At 41.6% G+C, this 15505-nt stretch overlaps 1 protein-coding gene and 1 long non-coding RNA gene across 11 annotated transcripts in view; one reads left to right on the top strand and one right to left on the bottom strand.

Annotated features, from left to right (window-relative positions):
• Nucleotides 1–15505, bottom strand: part of RAD51B (RAD51 paralog B) — a 441378-nt gene that overhangs the window by 86632 nt on the left and 339241 nt on the right. The window contains exon 13 of one of the 10 annotated variants that reach the window (XM_065064378.1): nt 1356–1434. The exons of the other annotated variants lie outside the window; for them this stretch is intronic. Within the exon in view, the coding sequence (XP_064920450.1) occupies nt 1388–1434 (47 nt within the window). The 3' untranslated portion in view covers nt 1356–1387. The remainder of the gene's footprint in view (nt 1–1355; nt 1435–15505) is intronic. 10 annotated transcript variants of the gene reach the window in all.
• The window catches only part of LOC135579575 (uncharacterized), a 64184-nt gene that overhangs the window by 18837 nt on the left and 29842 nt on the right, over nt 1–15505 (top strand). The window contains exon 2 of the long non-coding RNA XR_010472958.1: nt 9039–13532. This is a non-coding gene — a long non-coding RNA (uncharacterized LOC135579575). The remainder of the gene's footprint in view (nt 1–9038; nt 13533–15505) is intronic.

Here is a 15505-nt window from a genome sequence, read left to right as displayed (position 1 = left end):
TGCAATGCTGGGGCCATCTCTCATTCTGCCTAACACCCTATCCCATTTCCCATTCCTTGAACCTGTGAACCTTGAATGTAACAGACCTCCTCACTCCTAACCACATGTGACGACTGAGAGCATAGTCCTTCATAAAGAAAGATGTTTCCTTTCCCCCTCTCTAGCATAATGCTGGAAGCATTCTCATTAGTGAGGTGCTATAAAGATGACAGCGAGATCACAAGGCCATACAGCAAAGATTAAGTCACTTGGGACAATAACGTTGTTATCATACCTAAGGAAATTACAATGGGGCTATTGTGTAATGGACCAGGTAGAGATACTATGAATTTCCTAAGAAATCCAGATTAAAACTGGAGCAATATGACGCCTGGGAAGTAGTAAAAGTTACGTAAAGTTGGAAAGCATACTGAGATTGTGGAAGATGTTTCAGTGTCACACTGCTTTGCATTCTTAAGCAATGTCAGGGTGAACAATTCATTTTCATCCCTACTCATACAAAGTCCCATTGGATAGCCTCAGTAACAACAATTTCGACAGCCCAGCTGAAAGAATGGCTGTAGGTCCAGGGAAAAGGACTCCGAGGAAGTGCAACCAATCTCAGCTACATCCTCTGGCAACCGCTTCAAGAGGTTTCATGGAGCAGAGTGCCCACAAGCAGATGAAATGAGACCCTTCATGCACCATTTACTGCACTTGACAGGGAAGAATTGCCAGGTTTTGAAAACACACCCACCTCCTTTCTCTTCTCTTCTAAACAACTTCAGTGCTACCAGCTTTGGCATTCCTGCAAATGCTTTCAGAGCCATCGGTCAGGTGAAAATCCTTTTCCCTATACACACACTGGGCTTGAAACCATTATGGGCTGGCTCTGCTCCCATAGCCAGCTGGAGACAGAGGTGCTTCAAATGCATTCTACAGGAAAGGAAATACAAACCCCACCTTCACTGGTTTTTAATTAAAAACAAAATCCCAAGCCTCATTGGTTCTCAGGAAAACATAGAGCTGGCTCATGTTTAAAGTGATAGTGTGGAAATAAAATTAGTGTCTTAACAAATTACCTTCCCTGTGTTACTAAGAGCTCTAAAAAATGGGCTGCTCACTGTACAAATAAGACTTCCTGGTCACTAGAAGGCAGGCCTTTTGGACTCAGAAGAAGACTCAATTCAGCTATGAATTGCCTCTTCTTGCTAGGAACTTGCACCTACCTTTTCATAGACCTGCATTTCTTTGAAATCAATTCTGAGCCATTCCAGGGACAGTCAGCTGTGCTAGGCTGGATAAGAAGTAACAGACAGCAAAGCAATTGTGCCAGATGGCAGAAAGCAGCAAGTGAGGAACTGAATGCTACTTACCCACATGGCAGATCATTTGCTGTGAACTACCATCAGCGTAGAGACAGAAAAGGATATATTCTTGTGAGTGGAAAATAAACTGGAATGGAGACAAGATTACTTGGTTGGGGTGTAAACTGTGATTATCACAATTTTTCTGTAGTGTCACAGTGAATTGAAATTAAATATGTAACAAGCCTCACTCCCCTGTAATCCTTGCTGAACCTACCTGCAGGTTTCAAATACCCCAGCCTCACTGGCATTCTCATTAACAAAATGAGCTGAGAAGCCAAAAAACTAAATGAACATCCTGCAGATTCTCAGAGGATGGGAAAGGGCTTAAAGGTTGTAAAACATACTATTTTTTACTTTTGTCGGCATAAAGGTAAGAAAACCTAACTGCAAGTTCCTTTTGTTAACACTGAATTCAAGTCTATGATATACGTTCCTTACACCTGTACTGGAGAGAAAATCCTCAATCAAAGAGCAGCAGCAAATTATCTGTAATGAGCTGTGCTTGGGAAAGGCTCAGGGCTAAGCAAACAATAGATCATTATATGCATCAACATTTTTTGGTTTTTTTTTTTTTTAGCAAGTTGTAACAGCTTCCCTGTAAGATTTATTCTTGCTTGATAGTTGTCATGTTCTTACAGTATCAGTAAAATGACAGCTCCCAAGGAATGGTGTGTAGAAGACATTCACATTATTGGACAAGGCTGAGAAATACCAGCTTTCATGGTGTTCCGCAGTTCAAAGAGAGGAAATTTTGTCACATTGGCAGAATATTAGCTAAGGGAAATAAAATGTGTAAAGGCAGTTAAATAAGGTTACACAGGTGCTGCTACTTCAGACTGTGTAAAAAAAAATTATAATACATGTGAAAGAAAATAATCTCTGTAACGTTTGAGTCTTCTTACTGCAGGGATAAAACCACAAGCCTGCTTTAGGAGTGCTGCCCTCCTTTAACCAGCCAAACATCACACTGACATTCTTTAGTGACTTGTGGTTTGGAGAGACTGCCACATGCAAAACCAAGGTCTGCACACTTCTTAGAACCATAATAGAAACTATTTGTGTATGTTCTGGTAAACTTCAAGATGCAATCAAGCCAAAGAAAATTTTACATGCTAATAGATCTCCCTCTCATGATAAATTTTATAGTCTCGTAAGACGATTTTATCATTTCAGGCCCCTCACAAATCACGAGATAGTTTCCAGTTTTAGGGGAAAGATGAGAAGAGTTTAAACGCTGCCAATATCAAAACAGAGCATTTCAGAATTGCTAGACTGTGATTGCTAGAAATAGGTCAAACTCAAATTACATGCACAAGTCCTCCAAAAGTTTAAAGAAACTTAAGGGAAAAAAAAATGTTAAAAGTAAAAAGATGGCCCTACCATGAACTCATTTGTACTGAAGAAGTAGATACCATTTTACCAAAGGGATCTTTAAAATATAATTTTTTATTTAGATCGAATTCTTGCCTTATCGTTCACTAAAAGTCCCCCTTGCTCTAGATGGAACTACTGAACTGCTTTTTTCAGAAGATTCACAAATGAGATGCCCCTAATGTTTCCAAAGGATGGGCCCATCAGTGAAAAGACATTTGGACTTGTTGCCATACATGGTGTTTTATGCAAAGTTTATTGAGTTCCAGTTGTATTAGAAGGAAAATCCTAGAGCCAAAATACCAGGTTTAATTTATTGTTGACAAACACTTATTAATTTAAAAGTCATACTGCATGACCTCCCAACACTCCATCACAGAAAAATGCTGGCATTTTAGGGTTCAGATAGCTTTAGATTTGAGATGTATACTTTTATAATGGCTGCTTGCATAAACAGAAACTGCACTATTCTTTCTAAAAGCAAGAGGTGAATGAAGCAAGTACCTTTTCAGCCAACTGCTATGTACGAGTGAAACAGCAAGATTAAAAAACCTCAGCGCACATTTAAGGTCTGGAGATGAGTCCCTTTAAGATATATCTCTCTACATGAATCTCCTTCTTATCCCACCCTAATCTTAAACCTCAGTGCGGCTGTCACTCCCACACTCTTCTGCTTCAACAGTTTCCCAGCCCATCATGGTCGTGGTTCTACTTTTTGCTGTTTCCCATTCTTATTCCTTCAAGATTCCCAGAGGGTCACCATGAACCAGGGGATACAGCTTAACTTCTCATTCCCTGTTACTGCCTCCCAGTGACCCAACAGTTCCTAAAGGCTGCAAAAACAAATTTCAAAAGAAAATGGACTCAACCTTATGCTGGAGCATAGTTAGAATATCACTATCTGCGTAAATTTTCCTTTGAAAATAAAAATTCTTCCCCTTTTTTTCTCCTAACATCCCATTCAGCCATCAGTAATGTGCAATCTCCACTCAAAAATGGAGGTCTTATGGCTTATTAGAAAGGGAGAGTTGCTTTCAATCACTTGTAAGACAACTTTTTTCCTAACTCAGTACAAACTCTTTGAAGAAACTTTCCATCAAATCCATCCAGACCCAAGTCCCTTATATAAGCATTTTTGGCTCAAATGCTATGGTAAATTATAATTAGATGAAAACAAGATTTTATAATGGAAACTATAAGACAACTGCAGCAATCATGGTATGACTGGCTCTGCTTGTCCATCAACAATAAGATGATAGCAATTCCAAATGCCTGACTGACCAAACACATCCAAAATAACCTTAAACTCCTTAAAATATCACTTAGGACACATCGATATACCCAGATGCTCCCTGCTGCCTGGATAACAGGGGCAATTCCATGTCTGTATCTGCACTGATCATAACCTGTCGGCTTCCCTTGGAGGTCAATGTCTGGGCTTTCATGCATCTACAACACTTTTGTTGTAAATCCTTTCTGGTTTAGTGATATGTGCTTCTGTGCTCACAAGCACGGCTGCCCACTAATTCCTTATCACCCTACTTTTGCCAGTGATTAAACATAGCAAAAGCAAAACCAAACCAGGATTGCTTGATCAAAGTCTTCTTATTCTGTTCTGCCTGCAAATTAGTTTAGAGTTGCTGAAAAATAAAAAGCCCTAAGAATGCAGAGATCAGGAGCTCTCTAAGAATTAAACACACATGGTGGATGACCAGCAGCACAAGCTTCTCTCTGTGAATCAGGCAGAGGAAGGCTAAGGATGGGAATGGCGTATAGGCTCTGGCGGTCCAGTCTGGGACCTCTCTGCTGGCACTGCTGACGAAGCCTCCAGGCCTGACTGTGGTCTTTCGCTAGTTAACTGCCAGGAGGAGCACTGACAACTGCAAGGAGTACCACTGACTTTCATCAGAAAGATGGAAAATGGGAAGTTCTAGATCCTGTCCTGGATGTGTTCACTGCTCTGCCATCCTGTATGTCAACACAGAGCAAGGATCCATCATGGAGAAGCAATCAAGATGACAAAAAGCTCTCTGCTGGGAGGGGAAAGAAATGCGCTACAGCAAACAGAGCTCTAACCTCTGCTCTTGCCTCAGACTTCTTCCAAAAGGCAAACACCTTCTAACTGCTAGTTTACTGTTAGTAACTATTAGAGATGAAGTAGGTCAATCTTCAGAGCAAAATGCCTACTGTAAGTCTGCAGACTTACACTGTCCTACTGAAATGGAACTCCTCATGATGTTAAACGGCCTATACAGCAATTAATTTAGGACCCTTTAAAGTGGTTTTAAGAATGTATAATGCTTCACCTTTATAGAAGGTCCAAGCTGTGGGGAGAACTGCATTTGTAAGTCACTATGAAATACAAGTTACCACATTCAGAAACTGTCCTGGAAACAGCAGCAACCAGCACTCCCTTATGTAAGGGGAAAGCTTAGAAGAACTGATGAATGATTATCTAAAGATGCAGTTCCATGGCACCTTCAACCAATCTCAGCTGAGTGCCCTAAAAAAATCCTCCAGGATTGTTTTTCAGCCAGTTTAAGCCAGTTCATGCAACTATTGAGGTCAGGAAAGTGCCAGTGCCAGAGAAGGGAACACATGGCTGGGAGCTGCATGAGCAGGAGCACAGCAGGCTGAGCAGTTCACACTGCTATGGAATTCAATGCTGGGAACACGCAGAAAGAAACAACGTATTCCACTTTACAAATCACCACTGAATTTAGCCCGTGAACTTCTTCTACATGTCCATTCCTTAATGTCGGCTTTTTCAGATATATAAGAGAGATCTTTCCTGGTTACGAGAGAAGCGACTTGACCCTGCCCCACTTATTTCCACTGAAAGCAGTTGGAAAGAAACTGCTGCTTTTGGTCAGCAATGGCAAAACCAAACGGAAAGTGAAACTGAAATGAAGCTGTACAAAGGCGTTCCGGAGTTAGAATTACAGACAGTAAACTAGCCTGAAGAGAAATGGCAAGTGGAGTCCCTTTGGATTTTGATCTGAAACCTGCTTCCTTGAATATTCTGCGCACACTGGGAAATGGAAATGATTTACAGTGGACAAATCTCCTGATGTAAGACAGATTGAATATTAGCACAGTAGTGGATAGAAGCTGGTGCTCCTTGACTTTTAAACTAAATCAACTTTGAATACTTTAGTAAAGGCTAAAGTGTGAACAAGCTGGTCGAAGGGAACCTAGCTTGTAAGCAAGTCAGGCGATGGGCAGATGCTTACTCCGCAAATAGCTGCCCCATTCTGGGATGCTGCTGCCCTCCCGCTGCTCGATCTGCGCCCCTGCGCAGGGCCATGTCTCCCCAGCAGTCGCAGGGTGTGAGTTCTCCCCAATGTGCTTCAGGCAGGACTTGTCACATCACTTTAAACCAGTGGTTTGAGCTAATGCACCTTTACTCTCCATCCCAAAACACATTGGGGAGCGTCCACACAAACCCCATCCATGGCTGAGTGGTTGGAGGTGGTGACAGAGGACCATGGTAAGTCACTGGGCTCAGTGACGCCTTCCAGCTGGGTCTGGAGGAAGGGGGTTGTCCATAGGCTTTGACTTTGTTCTTGTTTATGCAGGAAAATCACACTGTAAGTGTACAGTTTATATCAAATTTACTTAAACTTTTATTGCAAACTCTTGTGTAAGCACTTACTGAAATGTAGCTTAAATAGGTGTGGGTGTGGCACAAATTTCAGTAAATCTGTTAAACTGACTTAAATTAAATTGGTGGGATTTCCATGTGTTAACAAATCGTTTGCAACCCCGTGAGGGCAAATTCTCCCATTATGTCCATACCCATGCGGCACTAAACGTGTATGAAGCGGGACTAAATCACTTCAGAATTTATCTCTGCATTAAGTCCACACCAAGTTTTAAATTGTAACCAATTCCAAGCACCAAATCTCCACAAACCTCGTATTCCTTTTCTGTTATTCCCGGGGAAAACATACTACCTGAAAATGTGGGGAATATGAAACTTTCCATCCTCACAATCCCTGTATCTATTTTCCTCAGGCTTTGTAAAGAAATGTGCAAAAACCTTGGTCTCCTGGTGCTTCAAAGGGTCTTGTAAATCTCAATATCCTGCCCGCCCCAAAGAATGGAGCAGAGCTGGCTCTGGGTCTGGAGGAGGAGAAAGGAAGTGCCTGTAGGCCTGAACACAACCAGCACATGCAGCAGGTCTAATTCTTGTCCTATCAGCCTTGATGCAGCGTGTCCTTTTCCTTCAGCTTCTTTAGATAAACAGGAAAGGAAACGGAAAAAAAATCAGTGTTGGAAAAAATATAATCCAGTTTGGAAAGAAAACGTTATTGTTAAGTGTTCTAATGGCGATTTCAAACAATAGCGAGTACAGTACGTCATATGAAAAACAGGGGTATCACTAGGATAGCACATCATACCAAAACTAGAAGAAAAGAGACACTTACAAAAATCATACTACAATAAGAATAGCTAGCTATTCCGATCATTAAGTCTCTGCAAACAGCTTGTAAGTAACAAAGCCTGCAAAGTGGTAATACTCTTACACCCATTTTTCTGACAGGGAGGGTACTTTACAGATAGTTAAAGCGGTTTGCTGTGGTTTGCAAACAATCCCTGAGTGTACCTAAGCTGCTGCCTAGCAAAGCCTTCAATTGCGGTGCCTTCCTCTAACCATTAAACGATTCCAAGAAGTATTCTTTAATTAATGCCTTCGTACACAAAAACAGGCGAAAACTGGTTACACAGTAGGAGTAATCTCTTTTGGCACCTGTCCTGGTTTTGTTAAAGACAAGTTTCTCTTTTAGTGAATTTGCCTGTCAGCTAAAGCCTTCATATTAACTGCATTTTCCTGGAGAACCAGACACATGTTTTGGTAAACCTAGCAATGGAATGCAAACTTATTGATAAGCATGGATGGACATCTTGCGAGAGGGACAATGAGAAACCGGTGACCAAGAAACTGACCAACGGTGTATAACATTCCATTCACGTGAATACTTCATACAAAAGTGGGAGATCACGAGGATCTCGTCCCTTTTTTGCCTTTTCCCTTTTGCTTATGGCCGACATTAGGAGAGGACCTTGCTAGTCGTCCCTGCAAACTGAGGCCTAGTGAGAGACTGAATCCAGCTCCAATTGGCTGCAGAGTCCAATCTAGGACTTTGGTTGCCGGCTCTGCAGTTGCTGAGACTTTCAAGATTGGTTTTGTATATTTTGTATGTTTTCTCTATTCTTATTAGTAGCATTAGTAAAACATGGTTAATTTTTCCAACTCTCTTCTCTCTGTCCTTCTTTCCCTCCCGATCATCTGTCCTGAGTGGGAAGGGGGAGAAGGAGGGGAAAAAGGGGAAAGTGTGGGGGGAAGGAGGTTAACAATACATCTGCCAGGGTTTTTGTTGTCACCCCGCAATCTTAACCCTCGACAGCACCCAATACCACTTCCAGAAGCCCAATCAACTTTCTGGTGTGAATGTGGGAGAGTTCGTACCACTGAAAAGACTCATTCTACAGCTGAAGACTATAAAACATACCCTTTCACAATGATTTTTGTACCTTTGGTGCAGAAATCCATACTGACAATAGACATAGGTTATGACAGCAGACCCTCTCACTTGAAAAATTTTGTATTTATAAATTTTGTTTATAAATATATTGGACACGGTAAGCCAAACCATTAATGAAGGGCATAGCTTCATATAAATCAGTGCAACTCAATGACGTGATAAGAAAATTTGATTTCATCAGTTTAATCTTTTATTGGTGGGTTTTTATCATTTGTAGCATGGACATGAGGGAATCTGAGGAGACACAATCATCTGTTTAGTTAAATGAACAGATGTCTTCTTGCAGTATGATGCACTGTCACAAGTAATTAGCAGAAACATGGAAATGGATATCTTCCAAACATTTTGCAGATGCTAATTAATTATCCCACACATTTTCTCAAAGTAATTCAATATTATTAACGACTAGCTGAAAGTGTTTACCCATGTTACCCATTGTCGCCCAGCAAGTCCAGAGCTGAGCGAACATTAGAACTAAGAAGCTCCTAGTTTCCACCACTATCTTCTACCCATTAGACTGTGCTGCTTATTCTCACTCTAAAGGAGTTAACCATGAATAAGAATAGAAGACTACTTTTATCTGAGTTACCTATTAAAACTCTCTCTGTTCAGTGAACAGTATGGGAATGGGATACCCTTCCAATTCTTAGAGAGTGCCTGTTCTTATTGCAAAAAACACCCTTATAAAAATTGCCAATAAATGAGTCTCTAGAAGTGTTACGGATGGACTGGACCGTACTGACAATACTCTCCTTTGACCCCATTCTAGTTCTTCTACAGAAGGGACTGTGACACACTATTAAAACAAAGAGAAGAAAGATGCTCTGGGAGACATCCTGGAGGATTCAGAGTTGCTGATGCACAGTATGCCCTGGTCAGGTGATGTGGTCCCAGTTCTCCGCTCATGCTGTCCCTCCACTCCCAGTGCTGCTGTACCTGCCTCAAGTCTGCTCTGCCACTGTCTGGGGTTGTTTGCTCATCCATTTATTCATAAATCAAGAGTCAATAAACACTTTCACCTTCTTCATGCTTCACGGATAGTAGAACTTCTGCTCGACTTCTTGACTCTCTCCATATATCAAGGCTTGATAGCTGAATTTCCCTACTTGCTGCCTACTGCTGACATTTTTCTCTTGCAGCTCTCACCCTGCCCCTGCTTTCTTTCCTTTCTTTCCTTAAACCCAGTCGACAGCACTACCTTTCTGGGCTGTGCCCTTTGGCTGCAGGGGCAGTGAACCCAGTTCCCAAGAGGAAGCTTCATGCCCCAAAATGCAGGTTAGGTAATTTAGCACTTCTGTGAACCAAGTATTGTCTTTTCAAAATATTTTTAAAAGAGAACTTGTTCACCAAAGAACAAAAGACCAGGAAGGTTTATAACTCCTAACAGAAAACATCTGCTTGAACATAAAGCTGGGAATGTATTGATATTTTCAATTTGGGCTCAGGAGAGTCAGAAGCAAGAATACCAGCCTGCAGGCTGCTGCTCAGACTTATCTTTCTGTTAATGAAACAGTTTTTGCAAGAGACATGTTGTCACAACATTAAAGAAAACCCAACAAAATACTTCCAGAAGACTCCATTATATGCTTAATGAAGCTTAATGTTTCCCTCTCACACTCCAGACTACAAGGACAGGCTGCAACCCCACACGAAATACTGCTTGCCATTATAGATCAATCAGAGGGAAGAGAAATAAAGAGTTGATTCTGTAGTTGTTCTTTATTAATAATTTTAAACTGAAGTTATATAGTAAAATACCCACCACTGATTCTTTAAAAACAAACTCCACCAAAACCCAGACCTGTGAATTTTGATCATTATGGGAATTTTTGCGTCTCCTCTCTTGAAAGTAACATGACCCATGGCCCATTTTTCAAGCTAGATTTCATTCCTCTCCAGTCAGCTGTCAGGAAACCACAGAAGGTGCCTGAAAGAGCACAAGAAATGGCTGGTTCTAATCTGAAGGAAAAAAAAAAAGTTGAGGAACAAGGCAGCTACTTGTGGCAGAATGTTATTTTTTCTTCAGTCTCTGCCTGCATATTTTCACAACATGTGTACCCTGTTACCCCGTCACTTCCCTCTTTTCCTTGGGTAAATATCTCTGCTTTGGAATAAAAGAAGGCCCAGGGGTGCTACTTGTAAGGACCGCGCTCGCCTTGATATGTTGTTTTTGAACTGAACACATACAATGGACACATTTCAAACTTGGACCTTTGCCACCATAGATGTTGCTTTTAGTTTAACCTTCTCAGATGATGGAGGGAGGCTGGAGGTAAGGAGGAGGCTGGGAGTGGGGTCATACACTCCATCCTTTACCAGATGTGGGATCTCGTGGGAGCCAGGCCCGATAGCCCACACAAACCCCTCTAAGCACATACCAGGAATGCAAAATGTCCCTCTTCAAGTGCCGAGTATTCATAAAATCAAACACAAACCCCAGGGAGAAATGGATGACTAGGCCATACCTTTGCCATCAAGCTGCTTAGATTGAAAAAAAAAAAAAATAGGTGGTGTGATTAATACTTTATTTTTTTTAAAGAAATAATTTGTTTACAGGTTATTTGTGAAGAAGGGAATAAATTCAAATATTTTCCCCCCATCTTCGCCCTGTAAACTGCATGCCCTGTGAAATGCACTGTTTCATGTATGTGACTTAACCTGACATTCACAATCCAACAGATGGACTGGACTAGATTAGACATCTGTTCTGTATAAGAATTAGATACAGAATTGGGACCTAGGAAATTCTGGATTAAACTGGCTCAAAGACCAAGCCACGCGCAAATACTAACCCAGTTAAAGACACTGGGTAAGATACACTTTTCAACATAATTGTCATGTATTAAATGCCAATGCAGCAAGAGTTAGGGGAAGGACAAAAGTTGGCAGTGGGCTCGCCCTGTGAAGTCACATGCCAGGCTGCTTGCAAGGGGTCCGTGAACAAGCCTGAACCCTTGAAAGCTGCCATGTGTACTAAGCAACTCGGAGCTGGGAAGAGCTGCCAGTGAGGCTGAGGGTAGTGCTCAAGCAAAATGAATTTGGGAACAAAACAAACTATTGAGCAGTTCCTGAAAGGCACTGGGGAGATCAGGAAGAGTTGAGAATTCTTTCCACTAGACAGCATTGAGTCCAGCTCTGCAAACCATTTTTGAACATGTATTCTACATGCATGGGCTCACTTAAGTTGATAACATATCCAGCCTCATTTGATCACAAACCTGGCAGCAGATCACCTGAAGAGTCATACTTCAGTGCTTGGTCTTTACTAACCATTTCTTCCTCATTGATCTCTCCAATTAACTGAATCTGATCCCTTCTCCTTCTTCCAGAACTAAAACAGCTACTAAGGTCTTCTCTTCCCCATCATTACACTGTAATTTCTTTCCTCGAATGTCCCCTTTTCATTCTTTCTTTTCTCCTTAATCTCCCTGACATCCTTCACTAGCCCTGAACATGTTTTCCCTCCCTACCCATTCACTTACCATGATGCTATCCTATCCTCAGCTCTACAGCTCTAAGGAGTAGCCAACCCCTTGCATAGAGCACAGATAAATTACAAACTTTATGGCTGCCCACATGGTTACCCTTCCCTTTCTTCCAGTAAATCCCATCCAAAGGACCATTTCTCCCTCAAAACCAGCAAGTAATTTGCCAGCATGCAATGGAAAAGATTGGGTAGATGATATTTAATTATCTATTTACATCTTAGGGGTGTTCTTCCAGAACCTAAGTATTAGACAGCTTTAACCTTGAAAACCACTGAAGCTCCTTGAAAACCATACTGGCACACTGTGATTCTCATGTCACACGTTATGCTCCCCTTCCCAACAGCGCACCTCATCTAGAGCATGAGCAGTGAGGTAGCTGAGGAAGAAGGTGCTGTTAGAGAAATGCTATAAATGGGCATATACTGGAGCAACCACTAGCATGCGTTCCATGTACGGAGATTGAGCCAGTCCCTTGGGTAGTACTGAGACAAGGGGAATGAAAATAATCTTTATCATTCACTTTTTGCGGTGTGGATGGATATAGTGGACATATTCTAAATCTAGTTTTTGTGTATCAAACCAGAAGTAAAAATAGAAAACTCCGTCACTGTTCGGTTGTTCGAGAAATCAACATTTTCCTCTCAGAAAAGAAACACTAATGAAAATAGCCTGTAATTTGGAACCTAGCAAGCCCTAGGGCATTTTAGACTCCAGAAACCTGAAAGTCCAAAATAGCTCCACATTGGACCATATTTTCGGAAATTGCGGATTTATATGTATACACAGACCTATGATCTGTGAAAACTCCAAGAGAGGTTAGGAATACAATAAACTTAAATTTCTGCAGCTCCTTTACTAACCAACTGAACTAACTACCTTATTTAAGTTGGTGTCAGGTTTTTATCCACTACTAAGATTCAAACAGCTCTGGAGTAAAACATAGCAGTACTTTGTAGGATCCAAGCAGTGTTAAGCTGCAGTAAAAAATATATAAAGGAATCTAATAACATTACAGGAGGAGAATTTAGGTCCTACGTAAGGTAAATGAATGTCAGATACTTTTTGGCATGGAAGGGCCAACAGAGTTTTCACCTATAGTACATGTGCTGTGTCCCCAGTGCTACAGGAGCCAGGTCTGTGCTGTGACAAACAGCATCTTTCCTTGGTCTAGTGCAGGAGAAGTCCCCTGTTCCGCGGGGTACCCTTGGAAAAACAGTTACTATGGAAAGGTGCAGAAAGCTGCCTGGAGTGTGGGCAAATTAGCCAGTACCCCTGGCACTGCTGGAATCCCCTCAGGCAGCTTATCAGGTGAAGTGACAGCAGGACCAAGGCTCCATTTCAGACACTGCTGCCACTCAGCCCAGCAGCTGGGCAGCAGTCCTCACCAACTGACTCTGCAGTGGAAGACTTAAGAGGAGACGTAAGAAATAAAAAGGCGCAAGACCTGCCAAATCGCAAAACCTTGTAACATGATACTAGCAATGGTATGTATGCAAGAAAACAGAACACCACCACAGACAGCTAAAAAAAGGTGTTGCCACGACCTGATAACTTCATATAAAATGATACGGGCCCTGCTGCTGTCTGCCCCATGAAGAAAAAGAGGACTCATATATTCAACTCTACACTAGTTCCTTTCTCTCTTTTACATACAATGTCTAGGTTTCAACTTGAATAAGTTCACCCTGCGAAGTGGCAGAACACCAGAGTCATCTAATGAGCCTCTGAAATCCACTGCTGCTTACTAGGGAGGCCAAGATTTCAAGACATAAAAGGTAAAATAATTCCCAAGGGGTCTTCTACAAACATCTTGATGTGTCTGTACCAAGCGGTATTTTGACACCATTCCTTCCTCTCTCCTTTGACTGGATAAAGAGCTAGGAGGAAAAAAAAAAAAGTACCTATGGATACCAATATACAGGGAACCGTCATAAATTCACTTCGCGTCATTCCAACAAATGAGCCTCCCCTGGGAAGCTGTGAGAGGGAGCCTTCTCACAACAGCCTGATTATCAAAAGTCAGTTCTCTCGTGAAATACTCTAACCTCACAGGGACAAGTACTGTAATAATATAGAAGTATCACAATAGCTTGAGTACTTTAAATTACTTCTGTAACTTGGGACGTGCAGGGCACATTTCCAGCAGGTTGGTTCCCAGTGATGCTGTTTGTATCTCTGTATCACTTGGGAATTACCCTGAGCTTGAAAGATCCATGTGCTGTACAAAGTCAATTTCAGAATAGAAACGTGATTCTCCAGACATCAGATTTCAGACACTCACTGCATTCATCATAATTTTAGCAAGCTGGCTTTTTCACTGCCTTATTCTCTTCAGAAATATAATGCATGTTACCTATTACAGTACTACCCAGTATTTCCAAAATTTTTTAGAAATAAGCTGCTCACTGATTTTTTTCTTCAGGGATTGCCATAAGTCTACATTACTTCAGTACTGAAGGCATTTCTGCCAAATTCCAGATTTGCCTTTCACAGCTCTCCATCTTGGACCTTTTTCATTTTTGCAGTTTTCAGATCCATCCACATTTTGCATCTATCTGTTTGTGAAGGCATCCTACATAATAACCTGAAGAGGTACCTCCTGCTCATGTTTTGTTTAATTCCAGTCTCCCTAGAGTTTCTGGGGCAGCACTTTTGCATGTCAGTACACAAAGCTAACTTCGCATTTATCCCTCTCCTATCCCTAAAAAAGAAACTGCCCTTAAAACCGTGTTTCATTTCAGCTGTATCCTTAAAACCCCAAACTCTGTGAAACTAGAATGAACTAGTGCAAATCAAACAGTGCTCTTACCACTTAGACCCACCCTGCAACCCTTTCCAATCAGGGAATCTAAAATTACCATATTTACAGCATCTGCAGCAGAGCCAAGTACAAAACAAGATGAATAGCTGTGACGCACAAGGCAGAGTGTGGAAGTATGCAGCTGGGCCTGCAAACAATATAAGCACTCGGCGCTGAAGTCCATCTAATGCTTTTCACAGACCAGAGTGACTAAAAGGGGAAGGAGGGGAGGTAGGAGAAGAGAAATTCCAGGAAGATGAGTGAAAACACAGCAGAAATCCCAGGCTGCTTCACTAATGGGTAATTGAAATGACTCACAAAAGGTCTAGTAGGGAATTCAATTAATTAGGGACGTGACTGCGCCGAGGGGAGGAGGGAAAGAAAAGAATGCCGGCAACACAAGAAAATCACTCCACTCCATTCACTTAAAAAAGGGCTGGGAAGAAAACCACAAGGGAAGAAAAAGCCAAGTTTTTCAAGGCAGGGCCTCTACCCCTTCTTACACACAGAAAGAGGCCACAGTCGAACCACCCTGATCTCATGGGATGAGACAAGGACAAATAAGCCCATCCCTATTGCCTCCCCTCCTTCACCTAGATTTCTAATGAAAAGGAAGGAAAATAATAAAATTTGATATATTAACTACATCACCATTAAGACAACTGGTAACATGAACCTACCAGGACAGGACAGATGAATGATGCAAGATAGATTAATATAATGCTGCTAATAGCATCCCTCTTTTCAAAATACCGCTGTATTATTCCATGTGACAATGAGGGCAGGGCAATAAGAAGCAGTAGGAAGATGAATAAATGAAAAAAATGTGTGGACAGATGAAGGAAGTAATGTAATGCAAGAAAAGGAGAGCAGCAGGAATGGGGACCCACAGGACGACAGGAATTGGCAAGAGCAGGGAGAAAAAAGTGGAAAAGGAGTGGATGGAGG

Source organism: Columba livia, chromosome 5, assembly GCF_036013475.1.
Source record: "Columba livia isolate bColLiv1 breed racing homer chromosome 5, bColLiv1.pat.W.v2, whole genome shotgun sequence".
NCBI lineage: Eukaryota > Metazoa > Chordata > Aves > Columbiformes > Columbidae > Columba > Columba livia.
The sequence above is the reverse complement of the archived record's forward strand: the minus strand, read 5'-3'. Positions and strand labels throughout refer to the sequence as shown.